At 43.1% G+C, this 26,751-nt stretch overlaps 2 protein-coding genes across 8 annotated transcripts in view; both read left to right on the plus strand.

Moving 5' to 3' along the window:
- The window catches only part of LOC147015231 (CUGBP Elav-like family member 2), a 64,057-nt gene extending 37,564 nt beyond the window's left edge, over positions 1 to 26,493 (plus strand). For 4 of the 7 annotated variants that reach the window (XM_085849790.1, XM_085849788.1, XM_085849791.1 and 1 more), the window contains 6 exons: positions 1,451 to 1,564; positions 2,279 to 2,398; positions 2,516 to 2,650; positions 7,873 to 8,016; positions 8,482 to 8,632; positions 25,124 to 26,493. In XM_085849790.1, coding sequence (XP_085705916.1) covers positions 1,451 to 1,564; positions 2,279 to 2,398; positions 2,516 to 2,650; positions 7,873 to 8,016; positions 8,482 to 8,609 — 641 coding nt within the window. In that variant the 3' untranslated portion in view covers positions 8,610 to 8,632; positions 25,124 to 26,493. Of the gene's footprint in view, positions 1 to 1,450; positions 1,565 to 2,278; positions 2,399 to 2,515; positions 2,651 to 7,872; positions 8,017 to 8,481; positions 8,633 to 14,320; positions 16,317 to 25,123 lie in introns of those variants that run through there. The other 3 variants (XM_085849789.1, XM_085849794.1, XM_085849795.1) reach the window with 3 other exon arrangements.
- On the plus strand, positions 11,539 to 14,314 carry LOC147015232 (uncharacterized; the record flags this gene model as incomplete). The annotated part of the gene is made up of 1 exon (XM_085849100.1): positions 11,539 to 14,314. A coding segment is annotated over one exon (1,842 nt), but the record flags the coding sequence as incomplete, so codon positions are not given.
- Positions 26,494 to 26,751: the final 258 nt, after the last annotated feature.

Below are 26,751 nucleotides of genomic sequence, written 5' to 3' on the forward strand. Positions count from 1 at the left end.
GCATGGTACATTGAACCAATGGAGGAAAGACACGCAGGCAGGTTGGACACAACAGGTCTGTTTATTTGAGCACGTATTTACAGGGATATGCAGTGTCACATGAGAGATTTTATCCCTTATGCACACAAGTCCCTTTCAACCTTGTCACCAAACAATACATCGGCACCTCATACATCTGGGAAATTAGATAATAAAGGGGGATAGACAGAGGGAAGAGAAGTCTGTAGGGTATGGTTTTCGACCCCGGGCTCACGCGTATCGCTCAAGGTGTTTGGTGCGGTGGTGGAAGGTGCAGTGTAGCGTGAGCTCAAAGTGTGAGTAAATTCGGTGTATGCACTGGAAGATGCAAAGGTATATCACGTGTAAAAGAGAGATCAGTTCTGCTGGCTTGGTCAGTGCTCATTCCACATGGCGCTGTGTAGCAACTGCTCTGCTTGGTGCTGGGCAGCAGGACTCGATCGGCCAGGTCCTTCTCTGGACGGGAACTCTGCACTTTGGAGCTCAGCACTCACTCTTTGGACTGGAATTCCTCCTTGACTCTCAATTCCTGACTCTGCACCCAGCACCGACTGAATCTCTCTACTAGCTGCTCTGCCAGGATCTTTATTACCCTTCGTACTATCTCCAACAATGTCCGCTCCTTGGCATCCAGCCACGCCGATTTGCTGGCGTGCTACGATCCAGTGGTGTTAATTCGTCCCCAGAGTCGTGCAGTGTGGAGGACGCTTGTCGCGCTGAAATGATTACTCGGTCAAAGCACTGTTGAAATGAAGCGGTTTGGAAGTGAAGCTTGAGAATGCGGTATTTGAATGTGATTAGAGTATGGAGTCGTGTGTGCTTTGAGAAGCGTATTCAAGTACGGAGTGGTGAATGAGCTTTCGAGAATTATGTTTGAGTATAGAGTTGGGGAATGATGTTTGAGTATGGGGAAGAGCACAAAGTTGGAGAGTGAGCATTTGAGAGTGAGGAAGAGCACAAAGGGGATCGCTCTAACGACATTCACAACGCATCTTCACTGTTCCACTGATATGAGGGGCAGGGTTATTTTATCTGAAAACAATTGCAATGGAGTTAACTCTGCTCGGGATCCCTGTTGCGTTGATTTTAACTTCCCGGGGTCTTTCCAAAACCGCAACAATATATTTATTTATTCTTTGCATGTTGGGGGAGGGTGGGGGTGGAGGTGGGTGGTTTATAAGGTTTTCCTTTTTCTTTTTTCTTTTTCTTTAAAAAATTTTTTTTTTCAATCCCAACTGGAATGTCTGTGTTGTTTGTTTTGATGAATATTTGTCGTTGACTCTTTGGACAAAGCATCAGTGTTGGAATGTATCTTGATTGTCCTGCAGTCAAATGTGATTTTTTTTGCATCAGCACTGGTGTGGAAATGAACGTGGGATGGGAGGCTGGGGGTTATACTGGCATGTTTATAATTTTACCCACTATTCCACAGGTTCTATGCAATCTTTGCCTGGCTACTCTGGCAACTCTGCATCAGGTGGAATGTCTTGCCTACCAGGTCTAGGTTCTGGACCCTCAAACTGTGGTGAATTCTCCCATTATAATGGTATGTGTTCAACAATTTGATTACTTTTCAAATTTGAAACCTTTAAACAAATGCATTGGGATCTATTGAATAGGAAAGTTAATCTATCATCTTTGTTATTACCATGGCCATCGAAGGTGGAGGGAGGTTATGTTGTCACCCCTCTGTCTGTTTGTCTCTGTGAACAGGAAATCACAAAAAGTTGTTGACAGATTCGGACGAAGTTTGGTGTGGGACAAGGACGAAATGATTAGATTTTGCTGAAGATCTGTATCCAGATATAATAATTTTTAAAGCTATTCTTCACCATGGAGAGATGGGGCCAAAAACTATGGTATAGCATTATATCTCAAATACTTGTGGACGAATTGTGACAAAATTAAGTGGATGAGTTGGTTTGGTGACAAGAGCAAGCTGATTTTATTTTGGTTAACGTCCGGATTCAGATCCGACCTCTTCAGTGGGATATAGAACGTAAGCTGTTTTAGCCTGGCGGAGGGACGGACTCAACTGAGTGCCATCCCAGTTAATTCTACTCTTGGCATCTAAGGTTATCTTTGTTTACTGAAGTGTTTTCTGTCATATCTGATGTGTTGTATAATAGTTATTTTGAAAATGTTAAATGTTCAACTCTAAAACTGGTAAATCGATCCAAAAATGTTGTTGCATGTTCAGTACTTTATGTATGAAGTATGTGTATCTCTGAAGTTTCTGCTCCCTTCTCTCATGGCCCAGGCATGGGCTCTGGCCCACAGGGATCAAGAGGTCATGGTTTACCATTAGGTGGTGGGCAGGGGATGGGCATGGGCATGGGCATGGGTGGAGGTCATCTTGGTTCCCTTGCAGGAGGTTTGGGTAAGTGTGTTAATTTTCTTTGCGAAGTTGTTCTCTTCTTCTAAAGTTCAAAATTGAAACTTCAAATATATTCTTATTTTGTTCAAACTTTTCTCACCATATCTTATTTTTTTATAGATTTAAGTGGATCATCCAGTGCAGACACCATGGCTCAGGCATACTCTGGGATGCAGCAGTATGCAAACCTCTACCCAGGACAAGGCAGGAATATGCCCCAATATTCCTTAAATACCAATGGTAGTCAGAAGGAAGGTGAGTCCAAGTATTTCGCATGCAAATGATGCATGCATGTTTACATTGAAGTGGACATGTAATAGGTTCATGGTGAAAAAAAAAAACATTTCCCCCTTGTTAGGGTGGTTCTTCACAAATATTTATTGAGCAATGTCATTTGTTTATATGGTACACTTGTTAGTATGAATGTTAAATACGATGAACAACACAATTGGATACCATCCTCTCATTAGGTAGCCATTCAATCACACAAGTGCAGTCAAAGATAAAATTAATTTTCAAATCGAAGTTGCTTAAAAATAATGTACCAGGCTTGACATAATACAATGTGAATTGTGCTTCATACAAAGGCTTTTCTCTTTGTTCTTCCACACAGATGATTAATTCATTCCTATGCAGCACGTGGCCATAAGTTTCAATCAGGTCTTGCAGGGGTGTGGCTCTGCCATTCATGCAGTGCCCCATAAATTTGGAGAAGCTGTGTCCAATAAGCTGATTCCAATGATAATTGAGGTAACACCGGTCAAAGAGCGTGTTATGAGACGAAGGATTCATCACTCCTTGGGTGTTGTTTCCCTGGTCTCTGTATATGCTCCGATTGAGGCGAGTGATCTCATTGTGAAAGAAGCATTTTATGCCATGCTTGAGTCTGTAGTTGATCAGTGCCCCAGGCGAGATACTCTTCTAGTCTTGGGGGATTTCAATGGAGCCAGAACAGCACTATGTTCCTTGACTTTGCAAGAAGTTGTGGACTCAGGGTGGGTGGTTCATGGTTTCAGCACCCATAGGCTCATCGCTGGACTTAGTATTCCAACGCTGGTGGTGTGGCAACAGAGATTGACCATGTGCTCGTTGATGGTCGCTGGAGGATGATCCAGAACTGCAGGGTCGGCTGGAGTGCAGTTCCTCAATACCGATCATAGGCTGGTTGTAGCAACTCTGAAATTGCAGCTTAAATCCGGGAGAATGGTACCATCCCAGCTAAGGCCGGATGTTGGCAAGCTCAAGGATGAGAGTGTAGCTGAGTTTGTGAACAGGCTGAGTGGGGATTTGGGGGGGGGGGTCTGGGTGCATTGGGGAATATTGAAGAGTTGGAGTGCTTTCAAGGCCACCATCCCCAATATTTCTGGTGGATGTCTTGGAACTCACCGTCAGGCAAAGAAGAATTTTGGGTCTCAAGGGACACTGGATACCATTGACCAGAGTCGCAGGGCCAGGCTGAATGGCAGAGCTGAGCTACTCAGGGTGATGAGGCATAAAACTGTACGTGTGCTGAGGGCGGACAAGGAGGCCTATGTGCGAGGAATCTGTGAGGGGGTAGAGCATCACCTGTGGTCAAGTGATTATCGTCACACTTAAAGGGCAATTCGTGCATTGCATTCCTCCAAGCCCATCCCTCGGTGTACTGCAGTTGTAGCGGAGGGTGGTTGAGGAGTCTGAAGTGAAGGCCCGCTGGGTCCTTTGACTTTGAGCGGCTGTAACAGGCTGATCCACCAGCTGTTGAGTTGAATATCAGGGGTGTTACTATGCCTATTGCTGACTCCAATCAACTGTGATCCACCGTCGTTTGTGGGAACCCAGGCTGCAGTGAACTGGATGAAATGGGGTAAAGCTCCTGTGATCTGTGGCATCCATGCTGAACTTCTCAAAGCCTGTGGAAATGCTGTACTCATGTTGTTGCATGCAGTTCTGTGCTCTGCTTGGAACACAGGCATCATCCCAACTGACTGAAATAGGGGCCTTGTTGTCCTTCTGTGGAAAGGGAAGGGTGATTGCCAGGACTGCAACAACTACCGAGGGATGACGCTGCTCTCAGTGCCGGGCAAGGTCTTTGCTCAGATAATTGTTGATGGGGTTCGCCTCCATCTGCTTGAGCACCAGAGCCCAGAGCAGTCAGGCTTTACATCAGAGGTCAACGATTGACCGTATCCTTGCCCTTCCGGTCCTCACCCAACACAGATGAGAGTTTTGGCAGGGGCTGCTTTCAGCCTATGCTGATCTCTGCAAAGTGTTCAATTTGATGTATCGTTATGCCCTCTGGAGGATTCTTGGTCTTTGTGGTGTGCCACCAAAACTGATCAATGTGATGTCTGAACTTTCCTCTGGTACTGAGAGTGCTGTGAGATGTGGTGATACAATCTCAGACTTATTTCCAGTTGTTACTGGAGTTCGTCCGGGGTGTGGTACTGCCCCCCCCCACCCCACACACTTTTCAGTGCTTCTATCAATTGGATTCTGGGGAGGATGGAGGAGAGATCAAGCTGTGGTGCGTCATTTGGGAATGCCAAAATCTCTGACCTTCATTTTGCAGATGATGCAGTCATATTTGCGGAGACTGGATATCCTTTTGGGGGCCCTTGAGGTGCTGAATTAGGAGTCTGAGCCGCTGGAATGATGTGTTTCCTGTGTCAACTAAGATTCAGTCTTTCAATGACATCTTGAATGCTGCTATCTTGTCTTTACCTGTTTGTGGTGAGGATGTTGAGGTCATGTGGAGATTCACTTACCTTGGCAGTGATATTTATGTCTCTTCTGGCTGCGAGCTGAAATGTCTTGCATCAATAAGTGTTCAAACCCCTGAGTCAATACTTTGTAGAAGTGCCTTAGGCAGCGATTACAGTTTCGAATCTTCTTGGGTATGTCTGTGTCATCTTTGCCCATTTGGATTTGGGGATTTTTTCTCAAGCTCTGTCAAGTTGCATGGGGATTGTTGGTGAACAGCAATCTTCAAGTGTTTTCACAGATTCTCAATAGGATTCAAGTCTGGGCTTTGGCTGAGCCACTCAACGACTTTCATGTCCTTGTTCTGAAGCCATTCCAGTGTTGCTTTCGTTTTATGCTTGGGGTCATTGTCCTGTTAGAACATCAATCTTTGCCGCAGTCTCAGGTCTTTTGCATTCTAAAGCGGGTTCTCCTCAAGGATTTACCTGTATTTGGCTCTATTCATTGTTTCCTTTATCCTTGTAAGTCTCCCTGTCCCTACCGTTGAAAAGCCTCACCAAAGCATGATTATGCCATCACGCTTCATGGTAGGGATGGTGTTCGATGGGTAATGAGCTGTGCTCGGTTTCTGCCAGAAGTAGCGCTTTGCATTCATGTCAGAGAGTTCAATTGTGAAGTGCTGCAGAGATTGTTGTCCTTCCAGCAAGTTCTCCCATCTCGGCCAAAGAACTCTGTAGTTCTGTCTGAGTGGTCATTCGGTTCTTGGTGACCTTCGTGACCCAAGTCCTTCTGGCCCAGTTGCTCAGTTTAGTTGGACAGCCAGCTCTCGGAAGAGTCTGGGCAGTTCACTATTCTTTCCATTTCCTAATGTTGGAGCTCACTGTGCTTATGGGAACTTTCAACACTCTAGAAATTGATTTATACCCTTCCCCAGATCTATGCCTCCTCACAAATATATCTCTGACTTTCACGGGCAGTTCCTTGGACTTCATGGTAGAGTTTCTGCTCTGACATGCACTGTCACCTGTGGGACCTTTTATAGAAAGGTGTGTTTCTTTCTAAATCATGTCCAATCAATTGAATTGGCCACAGGTGGGGCTCCAGTCATGTTGTAGAGACATCTCAAGGATGATCAAAGGAAATTGGATGCACCTGAGCTCAATTTGGAGTGTCATCGCAAAGGGGTTGAATACTTATTGACAAAAGACATTTCAGCTTTTCATGTTTAATAAATTTGTAAAAATTTCTAAAACCATGTTTTCACTTTGTCATTATGGGGTATTTTGTATATATCGGTGACAAAAAAGTTGAAAGTTAATTCATTTTAAATTTAGGCTGTTACACAAAATGTGACAAAAGTCAAGGGGTGTGAATACTTCCTGAAAGCACTGTATTAAAAGCACATGGAAGGAGCACAACAAAAACTACGTGTTATAAATGATCCTTTTAAAAATTATTTTATTTTGAAGCCAAGCCAATGTGTTCTGAAAAAATTGTCAAAATTAGATCAAAACTACAGCGCAGTCGATGGTCTGCTATGGCAAATCCCTACGCTTCCTCCCTAAAGCAAAGATGAAAGATGGCAAAATGTTCCACCAGAAATGACCCAATATCAAATTTCCACCAGAAGTAGTGCTTTGCATTCAGGTCAATGACCCAATATCAAATATTTAGTTAAAATAAATAAAATCTTGTATGAACCAGAGGTCACACTCAAACAATCATTACATATTTCTTGCATCCTCCAATATTGATTGCTTATACAAAGTTTCATTAAAAATGTGCCCATAATTGCATTGTTTGGTTTTTGACCACACCACAAGCATGGGGTGGGCCAAAAATGATTCTGTGTACCAACTTCTTACTTTTTATCTGTAAAAGGTTATTGAACCTTAACTCAACATGTATTCATTAAATAATCATTTCGTGTTTTCTTCATTTGATTATGGACAAATATACAATGAACTGCATTACCTGAATGGTAATTGTGCATTCATGTTTTGAAAGTTGTTGTTTTTTGTACATGAAGAACACCCCACTTCCTCCATTTTGAAATCGTTCATCCATTTCTCCCTCTTTTTTTTAAAACATCACTGGTTGATGTCCAGTACTCCTTTCCAATACGTCCTTGACCTCTGAGCTGATGTGGATTAGAATAGTATCATGAACAAAGTAATTGAGCTTTCTTTTGTACATTAGCGATGGAAACTGACTGACTACTGGATTAGTGGCTTGAGTAGATAATCTGCTTCATAGAAATGAAAATGCAAACCATCATTTTTTGCACTTGAGCTTTTGTGGCATTTATTCATTCAAAACTAGTCTGGAAGTCTAAAATTGAGTTTTTTATTTTTTTGGTGGGCCTAGCCAGAACAAACAAACAAACAAAAAAAAAACTGGTCTTGGCCGAGTTGTAATGCCTAAACATGGGTCATCTAAAATGGCAGCACATCACATGCTTTCCACAGCCAAATTGTTGGCTGTGTCCACAGAAATTGTTGAAAACTTCATTGCTTTTTATTTACTGCTTCATGGAGTGTTTGTCATATTAGGATGTGAATGAAAATTGAGAGAATATTCATATGCAATAACTTGCATCCTTTGAAATGTCAAGTTTTACTTTTAAGTTTTACGCCAGTTGTTCCAGTGGCCGAGTGTATTTCCATTAATGATCGCCATGTTGCACATGTTTGTAAAACAACACTGTATTTTGATTTATTTATTTATTTTTGTTTGTTCATTGTTCATGGTGACATTTTCTACGTGTGGTTTGTTTTTTTGTTGTCTCTTCTGGGTAGGCCCTGAGGGTGCTAATCTCTTTGTGTACCACGTGCCTCAAGAGTTTGGTGATGCAGATCTTGTTCAGATGTTCGTGCCATTTGGGAATGTTGTCTCTGCAAAGGTCTTCATAGATCGTGTGACCAAAATCAGCAAGTGCTTTGGTATGTAGTGGTGTGTAAACGTTTGTACATTTGTAACAAATGCCCAATAACTGGGTATTATGATTAACTGAGCATGTAAAGTCTGTATTTGTGTTGTGCATTTTGCTGAGCGTGTGACTTGGAATGTGGTCAATTTTTATTTGATTTCTAGTTTGACCCTTCCTGCATGAAATTGCCCTTCTTTGGTGGATTTTGAAGCTAAAATTTAAGTTTTTGGGGAGTGACATAATGTTGCTGTTGTGCATTGGTTCTCTCGTACCTTGCTTTCCATGCATCATGATGTCGAGTCATTGGCTTAACATATGAGAATCAGTCCAAGCTTATTTTTACACTCAAGAGTGACAAATTACATCAATTGTCAAGTCTGACACAAACCTTTCTGATCCTTAGTAAATCCTTGTCATCACAATATTAATAACTATAATAAGAAGATATTCTTCTTCTTGTGCCCATTTATCTTTCCAGGCTTTGTAAGCTATGACAATCCTCATTCTGCTCAGTCAGCCATACAAGCAATGAATGGCTTTCAGATTGGCATGAAACGCCTCAAGGTGCAGCTAAAACGCTCGAAGAATGACAAGAAGCCATATTGAGGCTCTTGGGATGGCATAATTAGGTGAGTCTGCCACTGTCAGCTTTCCTTCGAAGCTTTGACATGTTTTGCATGCCTCTTTTCTTACAAACTTTAACTTCTCCCTTTTCTACAACCTTAATTTATTTGTTTTATCTGTGTCTGTGCCCGTGTCTGTGCCCGTGTCTGTGCCCGTGTCTGTGCCCGTGTCTGTGCCCGTGTCTGTGCCCGTGTCTGTGCCCGTGTCTGTGCCCGTGTCTGTGCCCGTGTCTGTGCCCGTGTCTGTGCTCTGTGTCTGTGCTCTGTGTCTGTGCTCTGTGTCTGTGCTCTGTGTCTGTGCTCTGTGTCTGTGCTCTGTGTCTGTGTTCTGTGTCCGTCTCCTATGTCTGTGTGTGTCTCCTCTCTCTCTCTCTCTCTCTCTCTCTCTCTCTATCTCTATCTATCCCTATCTATCCCTATCTATCCCTATCTATCCCTATCTATCCCTATCTATCCCTATCTATCCCTATCTATCCCTATCTATCCCTATCTATCCCTATCTATCCCTATCTATCCCTATCTATCCCTATCTATCCCTATCTATCCCTATCTATCCCTATCTATCTATCCCTATCTATCTATCCCTATCTATCTATCCCTATCTATCTATCCCTATCTATCTATCCCTATCCCTATCTATCCCTATCTATCTATCCCTATCTATCTATCCCTATCTATCTATCCCTATCCCTATCTATCCCTATCCCTATCTATCCCTATCCCTATCTATCCCTATCCCTATCTATCCCTATCCCTATCTATCCCTATCCCTATCTATCCCTATCCCTATCTATCCCTATCCCTATCTATCCCTATCCCTATCTATCCCTATCCCTATCTATCCCTATCCCTATCTATCCCTATCCCTATCTATCCCTATCCCTATCTATCCCTATCCCTATCTATCCCTATCCCTATCTATCCCTATCCCTATCTATCCCTATCCCTATCTATCCCTATCCCTATCTATCCCTATCCCTATCTATCCCTATCCCTATCTATCCCTATCCCTATCTATCCCTATCCCTATCTATCCCTATCCCTATCTATCCCTATCCCTATCTATCCCTATCCCTATCTATCCCTATCCCTATCTATCCCTATCCCTATCTATCCCTGTCCCTATCTATCCCTATCCCTATCTATCCCTATCCCTATCTATCCCTATCCCTATCTATCCCTATCCCTATCTGTCCCTATCCCTATCTATCCCTATCCCTATCTATCCCTATCCCTATCTATCCCTATCCCTATCTATCCCTATCCCTATCTATCCCTATCCCTATCTATCCCTATCCCTATCTATCCCTATCCCTATCTATCCCTATCCCTATCTATCCCTATCCCTATCTATCCCTATCCCTATCTATCCCTATCCCTATCTATCCCTATCCCTATCTATCCCTATCCCTATCTATCCCTATCCCTATCTATCCCTATCCCTATCTATCCCTATCCCTATCTATCCCTATCCCTATCTATCCCTATCCCTATCTATCCCTATCCCTATCTATCCCTATGCCTATCTATCCCTATCCCTATCTATCCCTATCCCTATCTATCCCTATCCCTATCCCTATCTATCCCTATCTATCCCTATCCCTATCTATCCCTATCCCTATCTATCCCTATCCCTATCTATCCCTATCCCTATCTATCCCTATCCCTATCTATCCCTATCCCTATCTATCCCTATCCCTCCCTATCTATCCCTATCCCTATCTATCCCTATCCCTATCTATCCCTATCCCTATCCCATCTATCTATCACTGTCACCTATGTCTGTGTGTGTCTCTCTGTCTTGCTCTCTGTCTCTGTGTGTGTCTCTCTGTCTTGCTCTCTGTCTCTGTGTGTGTCTCTCTGTCTTGCTCTCTGTCTCTGTCTGTGTCTTGTCTTGCTCTCTGTCTCTGTCTGTGTCTTGTCTTGCTCTCTGTCTCTGTCTGTGTCTTGTCTTGCTCTCTGTCTCTGTCTGTGTCTTGTCTTGCTCTCTGTCTCTGTCTGTGTCTTGTCTTGCTCTCTGTCTCTGTCTGTGTCTTGTCTTGCTCTCTGTCTCTGTCTGTGTCTTGTCTTGCTCTCTGTCTCTGTCTGTGTCTTGTCTTGCTCTCTGTCTCTGTCTGTGTCTTGTCTTGCTCTCTGTCTCTGTCTGTGTCTTGTCTTGCTCTCTGTCTCTGTCTGTGTCTTGTCTTGCTCTCTGTCTCTGTCTGTGTCTTGTCTTGCTCTCTGTCTCTGTCTGTGTCTTGTCTTGCTCTCTGTCTCTGTCTGTGTCTTGTCTTGCTCTCTGTCTCTGTCTGTGTCTTGTCTTGCTCTCTGTCTCTGTCTGTGTCTTGTCTTGCTCTCTGTCTGTGTCTGTGTCTTGTTCTCTGTCTGTGTCTTGTCTTGTTCTCTGTCTGTGTCTTGTCTTGCTCTCTGTCTGTGTCTCTGTCTTGCTCTCTGTCTCTGTCTCTGTCTCTGTGTCTCTGTGTCTTTGTCGCACTCGCCCTCCCTTCTTCCTCTCTGTCTTTGTCGCCCTCTTTCTTCCCTCTCTGTCTTTCTCGCCCTCGCCCTCGCCCTCGCCTTCTTTCTTCCTCTGTCTTTGTTGCCCCTCGCCCTCACCTTCTTTCTCCTCCTCTGTCACCCTCGCTCTCCTCCTCTACATCTCTGCGACCCTCTCGCAGTCCGCCTCTTCCTCTTCCTCTCGGTCGCCCTCGCCCTCTTCCTCTTCCCCTCGGTCGCCCTCGCCCTCGCCCTCTTCCTATTCCTTTTGGTCGCCCTTGCCCTCTTACTCTTCCTCTCGGTCGCCCTCGCCCTCTTACTCTTCCTCTCGGTCGCCCTCGCCCTCTTACTCTTCCTCTCGGTCGCCCTCGCCCTCTTCCTCTTCCTCTCGGTCGCCCTCGCCCTCGCCCTCTTCCTCTTCCTCTCGATCGCCCTCTTGATCTTCCTCTTCCTCTCGGTCGCCCTCTTGCTCTTCCTCTTCCTCTCGGTCGCCCTCGCCCTCTTACTCTTCCTCTCGGTCGCCCTCGCCCTCGCCCTCTTACTCTTCCTCTCGGTCGCCCTCGCCCTCTTACTCTTCCTCTCGGTCGCCCTCGCCCTCTTACTCTTCCTCTCGGTCGCCCTCGCCCTCTTCCTCTTCCTCTCGGTCGCCCTCGCCCTCTTCCTCTTCCTCTCGGTCGCCCTCGCCCTCTTCCTCTTCCTCTCGGTCGCCCTCGCCCTCTTACTCTTCCTCTCGGTCACCCTCTTCATCTTCCTCTTCCTCTCGGAAAACCTCGCCTTCTTCTTCCTCCCGGTCGCCCTCGCCCTCTTCCTCATTCCTCTCGGTCGCCCTCGCCCTCTTCCTGATTCCTCTCGGTCGCCCTCGCCCTCTTCCTCATTCCTCTCGGTCACCTCGCCCTCTTCCTCCTTCCTCTCGGTCGCCCTCGCCCTCTTCCTCCTTCCTCTCGGTCGCCCTCGCCCTCTTCCTTCTTCCTCTCGGTCGCCCTCGCCCTGCCTCATCTTCTCTTCCTCACCCTTCCTACTCCTCTCTTCCTCACCCTTCCTACTCCTCTCTTCCTCACCCTTCCTACTCCTCTCTTCCTGCCCTGCCCCCTCCTCTCTTCCTCGCCCTCGCCCTCTTCGCTTCCGCCCTCGCCCTCTTCGCTTCCGCCCTCGCCCTGCCTCCTCTCTGCCCTCGCCCTCACCCGCACCCTCTTTCTCACCCTACCTCCTCCTCTCCACCTTCACCCTTGCATGTGCCCTCTTCCTTGCCCTGCCGCCTCATCTCTGTCCTCTTCCTCGCCCTGTCCCCTCCTTTCCGCCCTTGCCCTCTCCCTTGCCCTCTTCCTCGCCCTGCCTCCTCCACTCTCTCCTCTCCGTCCTCTTCCTCGCCCTGCCTCCTCCTCGCCACCCTCACCCTCACCCGCACCCTCTTCCTCGCCATACCTGCGACCTCTCCCTCACCCTACCTCCTCCTCTCCTCCCTCACCCTACCTCCTCCTCTCCTCCCTCACCCTACCTCCTCCTCTCCTCCCTCACCCTACCTCCTCCTCTCCTCCCTCACCCTGCCTCCTCCTCTCCTCCCTCACCCTTGCCCTGCCTCCTCCTCTCCACCCTCGCCCTGCCTCCTCCTCTCCACCCTCGTCCTACCTCCTCTCCACCCTCGTCCTGCCTCCTCCTCTCCACCCTCGTCCTGCCTCCTCCTCTCCACCCTCGTCCTGCCTCCTCCTCTCCACCCTCGTCCTGCCTCCTCCTCTCCACCCTCGTCCTGCCTCCTCCTCTCCACCCTCGTCCTGCCTCCTCCTCTCCACCCTCGTCCTGCCTCCTCCTCTCCACCCTCGTCCTGCCTCCTCCTCTCCACCCTCGTCCTGCCTCCTCTCCACCCTCGTCCTACCTCCTCTCCACCCTCGTCCTACCTCCTCTCCACCCTCGTCCTACCTCCTCTCCACCCTCGTCCTACCTCCTGTCCACCCTCGTCCTACCTCCTCTCCACCCTCGTCCTACCTCCTCTCCACCCTCGTCCTACCTCCTCTCCACCCTCGTCCTACCTCCTGTCCACCCTCGTCCTACCTCCTCTCCACCCTCGTCCTACCTCCTCTCCACCCTCGTCCTCCCTCCTCTCCAGCCTCGCCCAACCACCTCCTCCTCTCCTGCCCCTTCCTTGCCCTTGCCCTCTTCCTCACCCTGCTTTTTCTTTTCCTCCACCCTCTTCCTTTCTCTTATTCTCATCACCTGTTTATTTATGCTCTGATATTCTCTCAACCTACGTATCTCGAGTGTTCACTTTTTGTTTTTTAACCTCTTAAATGTTGTTTCCTCATCTAACTTGAAAGTCGACAACCTTAAATTTCACCCTCCTTCATGCATCTTTTATTTTCATTCAAATATTTTACCCAGTCTATTTTTTTAATCATTCCTGAGCCATCGATGTCTCTCAGTTGTAGATTATTGTATTGTGTTAGTGTGTTCAGTTAATTTTTTTTAAACTTATTTTTGTATATATTTTTTAATTATTTTTATTTACAATTTTGGGATGGCTTTTTTTTTTTCTTTTTTTTGTTATCGGTCTTTCTGCTCATCTATGAAGCACTGCAGAAGTACCATGAAAACGGGCAATTACTTTCAAGCTTGCAATTGACATTAAACTTTGTATATGTAGCACTTCAAATGCAACATGACCTTTCACCTCTGTTTCTTAACTGTTTGAGTCATGGATGGAAAGAGGAAAGATGAGGTTGTCATTGTCTGTGTGTAGTTGGAGAAGTGAAATGATGACTTTATTTTGGAGGGGAAGATATGTTACGGAGGACTGAATAAAGTGTCCGTCTTTCTGTGGTTTAAAACTAATACAGTATAATTCTTTCTTAAAAGTATATAACTAATGGAAAATCCATGAAAGAGGAACATCGTAGAATATGTAAGGTTTGCATACTTGTTTGAGGTGGACTAACCGGTGGAGATGGGACAGAAATCTTAATGAGCAAATACAAAATATAGTGAGTAGGAAATGGTTGAATGCAAGCTGTTATCATGAGCTCCAAGAAGGAAGAATAATATTGAATGTGAAATTGATTCCAAGGATGGCAAATAGTGAAACAAAGGTGGAGGTGAGCAATATCCTTCAACTTCATAGTCAGGGGGCACGTGTAATACCATGGGCCTTTTTGTGATTAAAGCAACCCAACTACTTTTTTGTTTTTATAATAAAAGGCTAGTTAGCTAACAGAAAATACGTTTCCATTCCAGATACCATGGCAGATGAATTTGATGACGTCCTCGAGATGGCCACCTGATGTTTCATTGTTATTGTTCTTTTTCTTTTTTGCCTTTTAGTTCATCTTCTTACTATATATTCCTTGATTATGGTTATCATGTTTGAAATCTTTTAACAATCCTGATTAGGATTTGAAAACATTGTTCATATCATTGACCTATTATTTGATGTGTACAGCAAATTAATTACCTACTTCAAATAGCAATACGATTCTGTCATTATGACGTTTGACGTTTTCATACCGATAAAATCTGCAATCTCCCACCTATATGTCTTGTATAATCCCAGGCTCTTGCCATTTTTAGTACCAAAATTTTTTTTGTTATAACCATAGTTCTTCTTCTCCTTTATCTCCCCTGAGTCTTTCAACTCCCTCTAATCGTTTCCAACCCCTCAATATTAGTTTGTTGTTATAGTAGTTGTAGTGGGTGTACTTGTGGTTGTCGTAATTGGACTGAACTTCAATTCCTCTTTTTTTTTTTTTTTCTTTTTTTTTTGTTCTGGCAATGTGGAGAACAAAGTCAAATTTGAGGTACCCCTGGTCTGTGTGTGATTGGAGAAGATTAGATGTGTCTTCTGTGTGTAGTGCCACCTGGAAACCGATTTGTTTTTATTCTCCAAGTTATTGGTTTGTCAGGAAGTAGAGTCTCTAGAAGCTGGTTGTTTCTCTTACAAACTACAAAATAATGTTCAACTATAAAAGAGAGAGCACTCTGGAGATGGATCTTCCCTGAAATAAGCAGAAGACTGGAAAATGTCACTGCAGAAGAAATAGTTGTTCAAAGAAATGAGGATTTGGGAAGAAGGTGAAATGGAAAGAAATCATTTTGTCAGGAGACAATGGGCATAGATGGAGCACATTCCTCATGCAAAAGACATTAACGAAAGGAGAAAACCCGACATGGGTGCTCGTATTAGGAAGCTGATCAGCACCATGTGTTGATGTTCTGTGTCAGCTATATATGACTTTCTTTTGTGATGAAGATGAAATCGACTGAAGACTCTTCACATCAATTCTTAAAGCTTCTGTTGACAAATTGGTATCAACAACAAATTTGAAGTGTGCCGATGCGCTATAACTATAAGCCAATCTGATGCACATGCCATTGATGTTATCCATCAAAGAAACCGTTGGACCACACATTGAGCACGTTTTATGCCACCAACAGGGTTTTTTTGTTGTTTTTTTTTGAACTGAAGAATGATAGTAATGTGGAATTGATGAGAGACTTGAATCAAGTTGTTCATCTTTTTCAAGGAATGGAAATGCTATCAGCTTTGCATCCCTTCAGTAGTTTTGTACACAAATGTCAGTCATGTCAATGGTCTTCTGCAACCAACAATTACCAGACGGATATTGAAGGAACAGATCTTAGAAAACCATCCTGACATTGAGTTTTGAGCCACTTAAAGGGCCAATGAGTCATAGAGAGTGAGGTTAAAGTTAACCCCAGTTGCTGCCATTAAAGATGCTGAAATGCATGCAACTGACCTCAAATAAGATCTGTATGTGCTATTTGGAGGAGCCAAACTTCTCAAAAAAGCTGTGCTCAATTGTGAAAATAGACATTTTACAGGGCAATACTCATTGCACATTATATGCACATCCCAAACGTGTGTGCGTGTGTTTTTTTTTGACTGGCAACTCCCGCAACAACTGTGGTGACAAAGATCCATCCATTGTCCTGTTGTCTGATAAGGAGGAAGGAACCTTTGACTAAAATCAGATGGATATCTGAATGGATTTGGTGTTTGCACGAGAGCACATCATGACTGGAGAAATTCATGATTAACCTTCATTTGGAATGAGATAAAATTATAGTTATTGTTCTGATTAAAATGTCAGCAAATCACATACCATACTTCCATTTAATTCATTATTGGAAACTGGGATGTATAACCATTGGCTTGTGCATTTGTTTATTTTTGGCTTTTTAAAAATAAAATATGACGGCATTTTATTTGAAACGGTGTTTGTATTGTTCTGAACCTAAACACAGTAATTAAATAATTGTTTTTTACTTGCTTAGCCCAGAAATGGGTGGATATAACTTTTTTTTTTAATGTCATATCACTTGCATCCTGAAGATGACTCAATTGTGTCACTTATTTTATATTGACATCACTGCTGGTGCCCACTACCAAATTAACAATGGAAACACATTTTCTGTTACTTTAGACCTCAATGAAGATATTATGGACCTTGTTTACTTTAATCACAAAAAAGGTTTTTTTTTGTTTTTTTTGGGGGGGTTTTTTACCAGGTTTTTTACCAGGTTTTGGGGGGGTCCTACAGTGGGGAGAACAAGTATTTGATACACTGCCAATTTTTCAGGTTTTCCCACTTACAAAGCACATAAAGGTCTAATTTTTATCATAGGTACACTTCAACTGTGAAATACGGAAGCTAAAACAAAAATCCTGAAAATCACATTGTATGATTTTTAAATAATTAATTTGCATTTTATTGCATGAAATAAGTATTTGATACATCAGAAAAACAGAACTTAATATTTGGTACAGAAACCTTTGTTTGCATTTACAGAGATCAGACATTTCCTGTAGTTCTTAACCAGGTTTGCACAGACTGCAGCAGGGATTTTGGCCCACTCCTCCATACAGATGTTCTCCAGATCCTTCAGGTTTTGGGGCGGTCACTGAGCAACACAGACTTTCAGCTCCCTCCAAAGATTTTCTATTGGGTTCAGGTCTGGAGACTGGCTAGGCCACTCCAGTACCTTGAGATTCTTCTTACGGAGCCACTCCTTAGTTGCCCTGGCTGTGTGCTTCGGGTCGTTGTCATGCTGGAAGACCCAGCCACGCCCCATCTTCAATGCTCTTGTTGAGGGAAGGAGGTTGTTGGCCAAGATATCGCGATACATGGCCCCATCCATCTTCCCCTCAATACGGTGCAGTCGTCCTGTCCCCTTTGCAGAAAAGCATCCCCAAAGAATGATGTTTCCACATCCATGCTTCACAGTTGGGATGGTGTTCTTGGGGTTGTACTCATCCTTCTTCTTCCTCCAAACACAGCGAGTGGAGTTTAAACCAAAAAGCACTATTTTGGTCTCATCAGACCACATGACCTTCTCCTATTCCTCCTCTGGATCATCCAGATGGTCATTGGCAAACTTCAGACAGGCCTGGACATGCGCTGGCTTGAGCAGAGGGACCTTACGTGCGCTGCAGGATTTTAATCCATGACGGCGTAGTGTGTTACTTATGGTTTTCTTTGATACTGTGGTCCCAGCTCTCTTCAGGTCATTGACCAGGTCCTGCCATGTAGTTCTGGGCTGATCCCTCACCTTTCTCATGATCATTGAGGCTCCACAAGGTGAGATCTTGCATGGAGCCCTAGACCGAGGGAGATCGACTTATCTTGCACTTCTTCCATTTTCTAATAATTGCACCAACAGTTGTTGCCTTCTCACCAAGCTGCTTGCCTATTGTACTGTAGCCCATCCCAGCCTTGTGCAGGTCTACAATTTTGTCCCTGATGTCCTTAGACAGCTCTCTGGTCTTGCGCATTGTCGAGAGGTTGGAGTCTGATTGATTTAGTGTGGACAGCTGTCTTTTATGCATATTACAAGTTCAAACAGTTGCAGTTATTACAGGTAATGAGTGGAGAATGGGAGGGCTTCTTAAAGACAAAACTAACAGGTCTGTGAGAGCCAGAATTCTTACTGGTTGGTAGGTGATCAAATACTTATTTCATGCAATAAAATACAAATTAATTATTTAAAAATTATACAATGTGATTTTCAGGATTTTTGTTTTAGATTCCGTCTTTCACAGTTGAAGTGTACCTATGATAAAAATTACAGACCTTTATGTGCTTTGTAAGTGGGAAAACCTGCAAAATTGGCAGTGTATCAAATACTTGTTCTCCCCACTATATATATATATATATATATATATATATATATATATATATATATATATATATATATATATATATATATATATATAGATAGATAGATAGATAGATAGATAGATAGATAGATAGATAGATAGATAGATAGATAGATAGATAGATAGATAGATAGATAGATAGATATATATATATATATATATATATATATATATATATATATATATATATATATATATATATATATATATATATATAAAAAAAACCCTTGCTCCCTGACTATAAAGGAAGGATGATCAGAGTTTGATGAATTGAGTGATCATTTACAATCTAATAATTTCACATGCATTTATTGTCTATTTTACCCCCATTGCTATCAAACCACTCCCAGCAGTCAAGATGTACACTCAGCTTGAAAATGGCAATTTTCTTTTTTGTAAACATCTGTGTTCACGGAAGTGCAAGAAGCTCATGCGACTGAGGTAAGATTGGCAACTTGCAGATAGTGGGACAACAGTTAGACATAACTAGCAAGTGAATGATGGAAGGAATTGTTAGAGGAGAGGAACATGGTAACCTTTGAGTAAAAGAGCTTGGATAGGATTGGATCAAGGTGCTTGGTGATAGTTGCCTGGAGGGAAGAGTTGGGATCACACTGCTTCAGGAATGTGGTTCCACAAGTGGTAGAAAAGTGCAACAAGGAAGTGGGTGTATGCAGTAAGCCTGGATTTTGGGGAGTTGAAATTGGAGGGGTTTCCTGGAAAAGCTTGTGCATCCTTGAACTGGGGGGGGGGGGGGCTGAAAGGACAGAGGGAGAAAGACTGGAAAAGAGGCTGTAGAAAATGGAGAGGCCACCATTCTACAATGGGAGATCAGCAAACTTTGTGCTTCAGCTTCTTTGTGGAAGATATTCATGATGCTGAGAGCTTTGGATTCCAAAGCATTCAGGAGAGAGAAGTAAGAAGGGAGAATGGGGCACCACTGGCCTATCGGGAATAGTTGTGTTCCATTGAGTTATGGACAAAGGCTTTGTCGGTCATGAGAAGCTCATATTTATGAAGGAAGGACCTCATGCAATGGAAGATGCCCAGTCCTTATCTGCCATTGGGGTCAGCTTTGATGCATGGTCTACCCTGGAAATGTTATGACTAATGTTAAGGCCCAGAAGTTCAAGAGCTTGAACCTCTTTTTCTGGTTGATTTTGGAAATGTATTAAGAAGTATTTTTATGAGATGGTCCTTCCAGATAGACAGGCTGGAGAGTTTGAGATTTGCGTGGATTGAATGGTATGTTAATTTGTCAGATCAACATCTGACCCTTTTCATATATGCAGAGAGAGAAGCAACTGTAACAAACATTCTTGTTGTTTGAATGAGGTACAGTATGCGATCAAATTGAGTACAGTAGTCTGCAAAGAGGATTTTTTTTTTGAGTGTTTACAAGGCATCAGAGGTCATTTAAGTAAATGAGGAACAAGACATTATTCAAACGTGCTGCCTTGGGGAACTCCAACCTTCACTGGGAGAAAAGATGACAGGATTCCATTTTGGGATATGCAATGATTGCATAAGCAGAGGAAGTCGGCAAGGTGAAAACATTGCCAAGCAGAACAGGGTGCCACACTTTTGAATGCTTTAGATATGTTTGGGAAGACAACCCTGGAAAGTTAAACTAAAGGATCAGGGCCTCGATCCATTGTAAAGAGGGATACGAAAGCACCACCAAAGTTGTGATCGGGACATAATCCAAACTGATCAGAGATTCGGCTGTTTGAGAAAAGGAAAAACTTGTCAGCTGCAAAGATTGATTCCTTGACCTTGCAGGTCTGTTGTTGAGGAGAGCTATTTTGGCACCTTACTTGTGTGTGGGATTGGCGTTTGCTTTACTCCAAGCAGACAATACTTGGCCTAAGGTGATGAACATGTTGAAACGAGAAGCAAGAGCAGCACTGCAGGCTTTGAGAACATGGGAACCAATGCCATCTGGTTCTGTGAGGAGTGAGGGAGATTGGAAAGTTTAACCATATCACGTTTCCTGACACACCTGAGGATGGAAATGCACCTCTTGTGAGCCAATCTGATGATCTCAGGTTGCCTTTGGTCAAGCTCCAGCAGTTTAAAGAAGTTTTGTATCGTAAAAGGATAGTAATGTTGAATAATTGGTGAAGGATTGAATAAGAGAAAAATGAGTTTGGGAAGGGATTGGTTGGTGTGGCAGGTTTATTTTTGTTGTTGTTCATTTGTTGTTGTTTTTTTGAGTTGTGAAAGGGAGAGGGGTTATAAAGGATTAGCATGAGGGGAGGAGAGCAAAGGAGGATTTACAAGTGACCCAGGAAGGAAATGGAACGGAAGAAGAAGGAGCTCTTTGTGAGAAGCACTTGGGAAGGACAATAAAGGGAGGTTAAACATTTTAAAACGGGTTTTAATAGTTTTGTCCTCAAGGGGAATAGGTGATGGAGAGTGAAGGAAGTAGTAAGAGGAAAGAATGATTTTGGGATTTTTTTTTTTTTTTTTTTTTTTTTGCAAGTGTTGAATTGTAAAAGGGAGAAGGATGATAGAGTGAGGGGACGAGGGCAACTGAAAGGCAGAACATGGAATGTACAGCCTTAGACTCATGAGCATGCTGCCGAGCAAAGGCTGAGATAAATAGCTCTTGAATCGATTAAAACAGGACCAAGTAAGTACAACAAGACAATGAGAATGGATACGGGGAGCAAACGACGAGACAAATCTGGGATGGTTTACTTTGCTTCGAAGCAGTTCTCTCAGAGCTGAGAAATATGTGTGCATGTGTGAAGAAACTTATTGTTCTCAGATCTCCATGATGTTTATCATCATTTATTCACTTGTTATTAACATTGAATAAAACAGGTGACTTCCTCAGTTTTTGCAGTAATGTGGATCACCTTTTTTGTATCACATTGCATTAGGAAGCAATATAGAAAGATCCCCACCTTTTATTCCAATCCAAATTGTGCTTTCTGTTGTTTGGCCAATTTGGGTTTTTGTTTTTTTGGTATACAGCACATGGTCAATGCTCTTCGAAGAACTAAAGCAGAATAGAATGGAACAAAATGGAGATGGGGAAATACCAAGAGCAGAGTAAGAGAGATATCGAGATCGATCGGGGTGAGGGGGAGAAATCGCGATGAACTTGTCAATGGGGTCATTTGGGATATGAGATCACAAGTATGGATGGGGGGTAGTGCCTTGAACCCCTGGAGGAAGAATTGGACTGAACAGATGGGGGAAGTTGGTTCCACAGGAGAGAAAAGAGGAACAAACAATGAGTGGAGGTGGGCAGTGAACAAAGGAGAGAATAGTACTCCTTCAAACTGCAAAAGAAGGTCTTTTGGGTTGTCAAAAGTTCAGACTGTCCAAGGAAAGACCTTGCATGATGAAAAATGCCCAGTCGACTGCTCGCTTTGGAGGCCATCTTGGAAATATGGTTTGCCTTTGAAAGATCATGGCTAATGGTTAGGCTTAAAAGTTTGAATGACTTAACCTCTTCAAGTGGTTTGTTAGGATGAAGAAGGAAGGGTTTGCCAGATGGTTCAGACAGTGCAAGTGTGTGGGATTTGTCAGAGTTCAAATAAATATTTGAAGTGTTGGACCAGCTGTAGACTATATCAAGGTCTTCAGAGAGTGAAGAGGTTGTTGCCTGTTTGACTGAAGGATGAGAAATATGGCATAGGGTGGAATTGTCAGCAAAGAGAAGGCAGGATTTTCCAGGAAATCATAAAGATCATTGTGGAAGATGTGGAACAAGATTAGGCTGAGGACACTGCCTTGGGGCACTCCAGCCTTGACAGAGAGAGGAGATAGGGGATCCCATAAAGAGCGAGAGATTAAATATGGGAGTGTAGGTAATCAGTAAGCCATGGAGGAACTTACCTTCGATGCCATCAGCAGAGACTTTGGAAACAAGGTGGGGTGTCAGACTGCATTGAATGCTCAAGATCTGTCCAGAGAGATGGCCCTGATCTCATATCTGACTTTGAGGGCCTCCGGAGATCCATTGTCTTTTCTATCCTCTATCTTTATTTCTTTCTGTTCTCCATATCTCTTTCTTTCTTTTTCTTTGTCTATGGAGGGATGAATCTTGAAAATAGTTTTTGTAGGTTCACTTGGCTACACCTGGATGGGTATGTAGGTAGTTGTAGCAGCTGAAACCTAAATCCGATCCAGGCTTCTCCCGATGACTCCGTCTCTGTCTGTTTGTTCATCCTGATACTCCAGTGCTGTATTTGGTCAGTTATTTGATGAGGAGAGCAGAACAGCATGTCCAAGGTAGTGAGTGACCTGGTCTGAGCTGAAGTTATTGTCTGAGATCAGGCCATCTTACTATAATTTACCATCTATCTGTCTGTCTGTCTGTTCCCAGGTACTGCAAAAACGGCTGAACCGAACGCAACCATTTTTTGGGTGTGTAATCCTGGGACCCCTTGGAGTAAAATAGGCATAAATGTAATAACATGTCCCCCTTGACGGCTCCCGTAAGGGAGTGGGTGCTTCTAGTTGGAGTAAATGAAGGATTTGATGTCCACTGTGATGGATTCCATGACAAGCTTGCTGATGATTGGAAGTAAGCCAATGGGTCTGTAGTTTAAAGGATCCATTTGTGCATCATGTTTGTGTATTGCAGTGATGTTGCCTAACGTTCAGGCAGATGGAAACTGTCCCAGAGAGAATGCTCGAGTGAACATACCAGAAAGGGGATGAGCCAGAGCAACAGAGTGGGTTTTTAGGACATATGCACTGATGTCGTCTAGACCTGTCGCAGAATCGGTGTCGAGCTTTTCCAGAAACCTCTCCATCTTAAGTGGTAATGACACAGTATCCAAGAGCATTTGGTATGAGAGTGTAGGATAGGTGTTGTGAAGTCGGGGGGTTGGGTGCACACAATTTGAGAGCAAACACACAATTGATGCATTCAGCCTTCTCATGAGAAGTCAGCTGTGGTGCTATTTGAAGTGAAGGAAGGGGTGGAGGGAGAACATACACCAGAGACAGACCTAACAAGACACCAACAGGTCATTGAAGGAGACTAGTTTGGGAGTTTAGTCTTGAGGTTTGCCAAATGTTCTTTTCTGGCTTTCCTGAGAGAGGACACATTGTTGCGAGTTTTGAGGAATGACCAATTTTGTCCTTTAATTCTGTTGCTGTTGTGGTTCCCTTCTCTCTTTCTCCTGTTTATTTTGTTACGTTGTGTCCTGAGGTGTTCTTTGTTCTGGCTCCGCCACGAGCCTCAACTATGCGTACAAAAATATAAATTTGAGGCCGATAGTGTTCGGATGGTTTGTTATAAGATGATCCATGTCAACAGAGAAAGATGGTTCCAGCCTGGATTTGTGCAACCAACAGAGGGCACAGTGTAGGTCACAATGAAAGGTGGGTTTGGATTACTTGGCATACATTTTCACCTGAAAACAAGGCCTTACTGTGGCAGTTGCTGTGCAAACAAGGGGCTGATACTGGAGGTTACCTGCTTTTCGGGTGGTAGGAGGAATGGGTCTGTTTTGTGAAGGATAAATATTCCACTATTTTTGAAATATCACGTACACAAGCCAATTTACCGAGATGGTTGCCACGGCAACAAAATTCCACAAGTTGCAGCCTTGATATCATCAGTACAGGTTGAGATTGTCGTGAAGAATAGATATCTGCTAAATGGTCAATGGTTTCTGAAATATCAGGTACACAAAAGTACATGGACAGACAAAAGTACATGGACAGTATCATGGATGATCGGTCAGACAGAGCTTATTTTAATGTCCCCTTTCTCTGATCTTGTTGGAGGGGCATGTTACAACAAAGGGCTGGGGGGGGGGGGTGATTTTTCTTGAGCATTTCATGGGAGACTTTGAAGAAAGTTTCTTAGCTTTCACAGTTGGGGAACTGATGCCATCTGAGACCAAGTGCTCGTTTTTAATTGGAGCTTTGTTGAGGTTTAACACACTGTCCTTTGGAGGGAGTCTTCAATTTGGCTGTCCTTTCTGCATTTTGGTTTTGAATCGGTTTTTTCATCATCTTGAAAGGAGCAGGCCATTTTGTGTTGGTACTCTGGCTATATTCTTTCTTTGAAGTTTAAATATGATATGCAAGTGAATTCTCCAAAAAGGCATGGATGTTGCGTTGTGTTGAGAATGTGGTTGATGCATCAAAGATAAACAAGTGGAAAGATTAAGATGGTGGGGCTGACGTATGAGGTAGGTATGTATTTTTTTTTATTTCTTTTAAATGACGGCCTTGAGCCAGGGACTTGATATAAGTATCCCACACAGATGTAATCCATTGCAATTGAATTTTATGATCGAATTGCCAGGATTTTTTTTTTTATTGAATTGCCAATACTTTCAGGTGCATTTTCAGTTTGGTTTATGAACCTTTGAAGAACTATCAAATTTTTTTTCAATGAAATAGCAATATGGTGATATTGCACTCTATTTTCATTTCATCATCTTTAAGTTTTGTTTATAACTTGTTTGGATATTTCTGATGACTTTGTGAAATGAACTTAAAGACCAATAGATCTATTAATGCTCTGAAATTAGCCCTTTATTTCACTTATATATTTTGTTGGTGAAAGCCTTAATGAAATGTACAATGTAGTAGTTTATCAAGATCAGGTTGAAAGGTCGTTTTCCAGGTTTAAGTGAATCGGGGGGGGGGGGGGGAGGGGGGAGGGGTCTCGCGGATTAACTCACAATCTCTAGATAAAGGTGTCATTTACTCTGTGGTCCATTGTCATTTGATCACCTTTGTTGGCCGCCTCTGGATATCAACGTTACGCTTTCCTGTGTGCAGGTCAGGCGTTTGTAATAAGCTCAAGTTATGTTATGCTGTGCTGTGCAGTCACCGTGTTTGCTCCTCTGTGCCTGTGTGTGTCTCTGTCCCACTCGTAGATTCCCCATGTCGCTGTTAACGTATGCAGTGCAAGTTACCTGGTGTTACCAAGTGCTCGTATGGATGGCGTCGTGTGTAGGGTAGCGGAAGTTGAGAGGGGCGGGTGGGGAGGAGAGAGGGTCATGTTTGGAGCTGGTTGGCTCCTACCTTCACTCTCCCAAGCTCACCCCATTCCACTTCCCTCACCACATAGTCACACCCTTTATTCACTCCTCTTCCTCAAACTTCCCTTACAATATAGACATGCATGTGGACAGCTATGGGGAAGCTCTCATTAGCAATGCTTTGTGTTGTTTGACTTTATACATTATAATAATTTTTTCTTTCCTCATTTTTATTTTAATTAGTACAATTTTTTTTTTTGGTGAATACTAGAGAAGCACCAATTACAATTACCTGTTATTTGTTTGCATGATATAATCACCGCTGAAACTCTTTACTTGTTCATCAGCTGTACAAAATGTTCTCGAGGAACATGGTGAGGGGAACACTCACGTGATTGATAGTACAGGTGTTTTGGTTTTGCAAAGGAGCAATTTAGTTAAGATGTGCAGGTGAGTTGGTAGGTTTTGAGATGATAGGAGAAGAGTCTGAAATTATTTGTTGTTTTGGACATTGGGGGAGGGGGGATGGGGTTCAGTTCCACCACATTTGGATACATATAAAGAGATGACCCCAAAAGGATTTTGATGGAGTGGACCACAAGGTAAGGAGTATTGTGACGCAGACAAACGGTGAAAGGTAAAAACACACACTTTGACAGAATATACATGGATCGACTGAATTTGATTACGTGTGTAAACTGTCTGCTGTTTCACTTTTCCACATACATCGACATTGGTGGGTTTGTATTCGTCTGCTGCTTGGTGTGAACAAGTAAACGTTTTCTTTGCAGTCATTCAAGTAATCTTTGATGTTGTTTTACTTTTGTTGTTTTATCATTTATGCTTTAGATATGGCTGTATAGAAAGTACATTTGAGGAAATTTTCTTTGTTCCTATGTGGGCCTCCTCTTTCTATTCCACTATCTACTTCACCCGTTGCAACTGTCTGTCACGGAATGTTGTTAAGTTTCGCATTCTTCATTGCACTCGCGATGCAATCTGTTGTTCGATGTTTTCCTGTGGTTTTGCGAATTAAAAATGAACAGATATTTTCAAGAATAACAGCAACATCAAAACTTCTCAATCATTGGATTTTTCTGCTGCATTCTGATCACCATTTCCTTATTCCCTTTCATGCTGATGTTAAAAAAAAAAAAAACTTTTGTTGTTCTTTCTACTATTTCATTTTTGTTCATGTCTGGCTATTTGCTCCCAGGTTGTTCTTTTTATTATTAATTAAAGCATTATTTTGATGTTGCACTCTGTTTTTGTGTGCGTGTTCTTTAATGTTGGTGTGTAATGTTTGGAACAAAAGAAAAAAAAAAAGACAACAAAAAGTAATGACCAATGAGTCTTGCTCAAAGTATTGTATGGATTGGTTGCCAAATTTTCAGGTGGCCAGTGTGGAATTTTTGTTTTTTTTCTCATTCTGTTTTGATTATAAGGCGAGAAGGGAAAGGGGGGGGGTGGTGGAGAGGGTGGGTTAAGTTCATGTAGGGGACTTCAGTAGATGGTAACTAATG

This window comes from Eptatretus burgeri, chromosome 12 (genome assembly GCF_056783735.1).
Source record: "Eptatretus burgeri isolate ZD-2024b chromosome 12, Ebu_testis_v1, whole genome shotgun sequence".
Taxonomy (NCBI): Eukaryota; Metazoa; Chordata; class Myxini; order Myxiniformes; family Myxinidae; genus Eptatretus; species Eptatretus burgeri.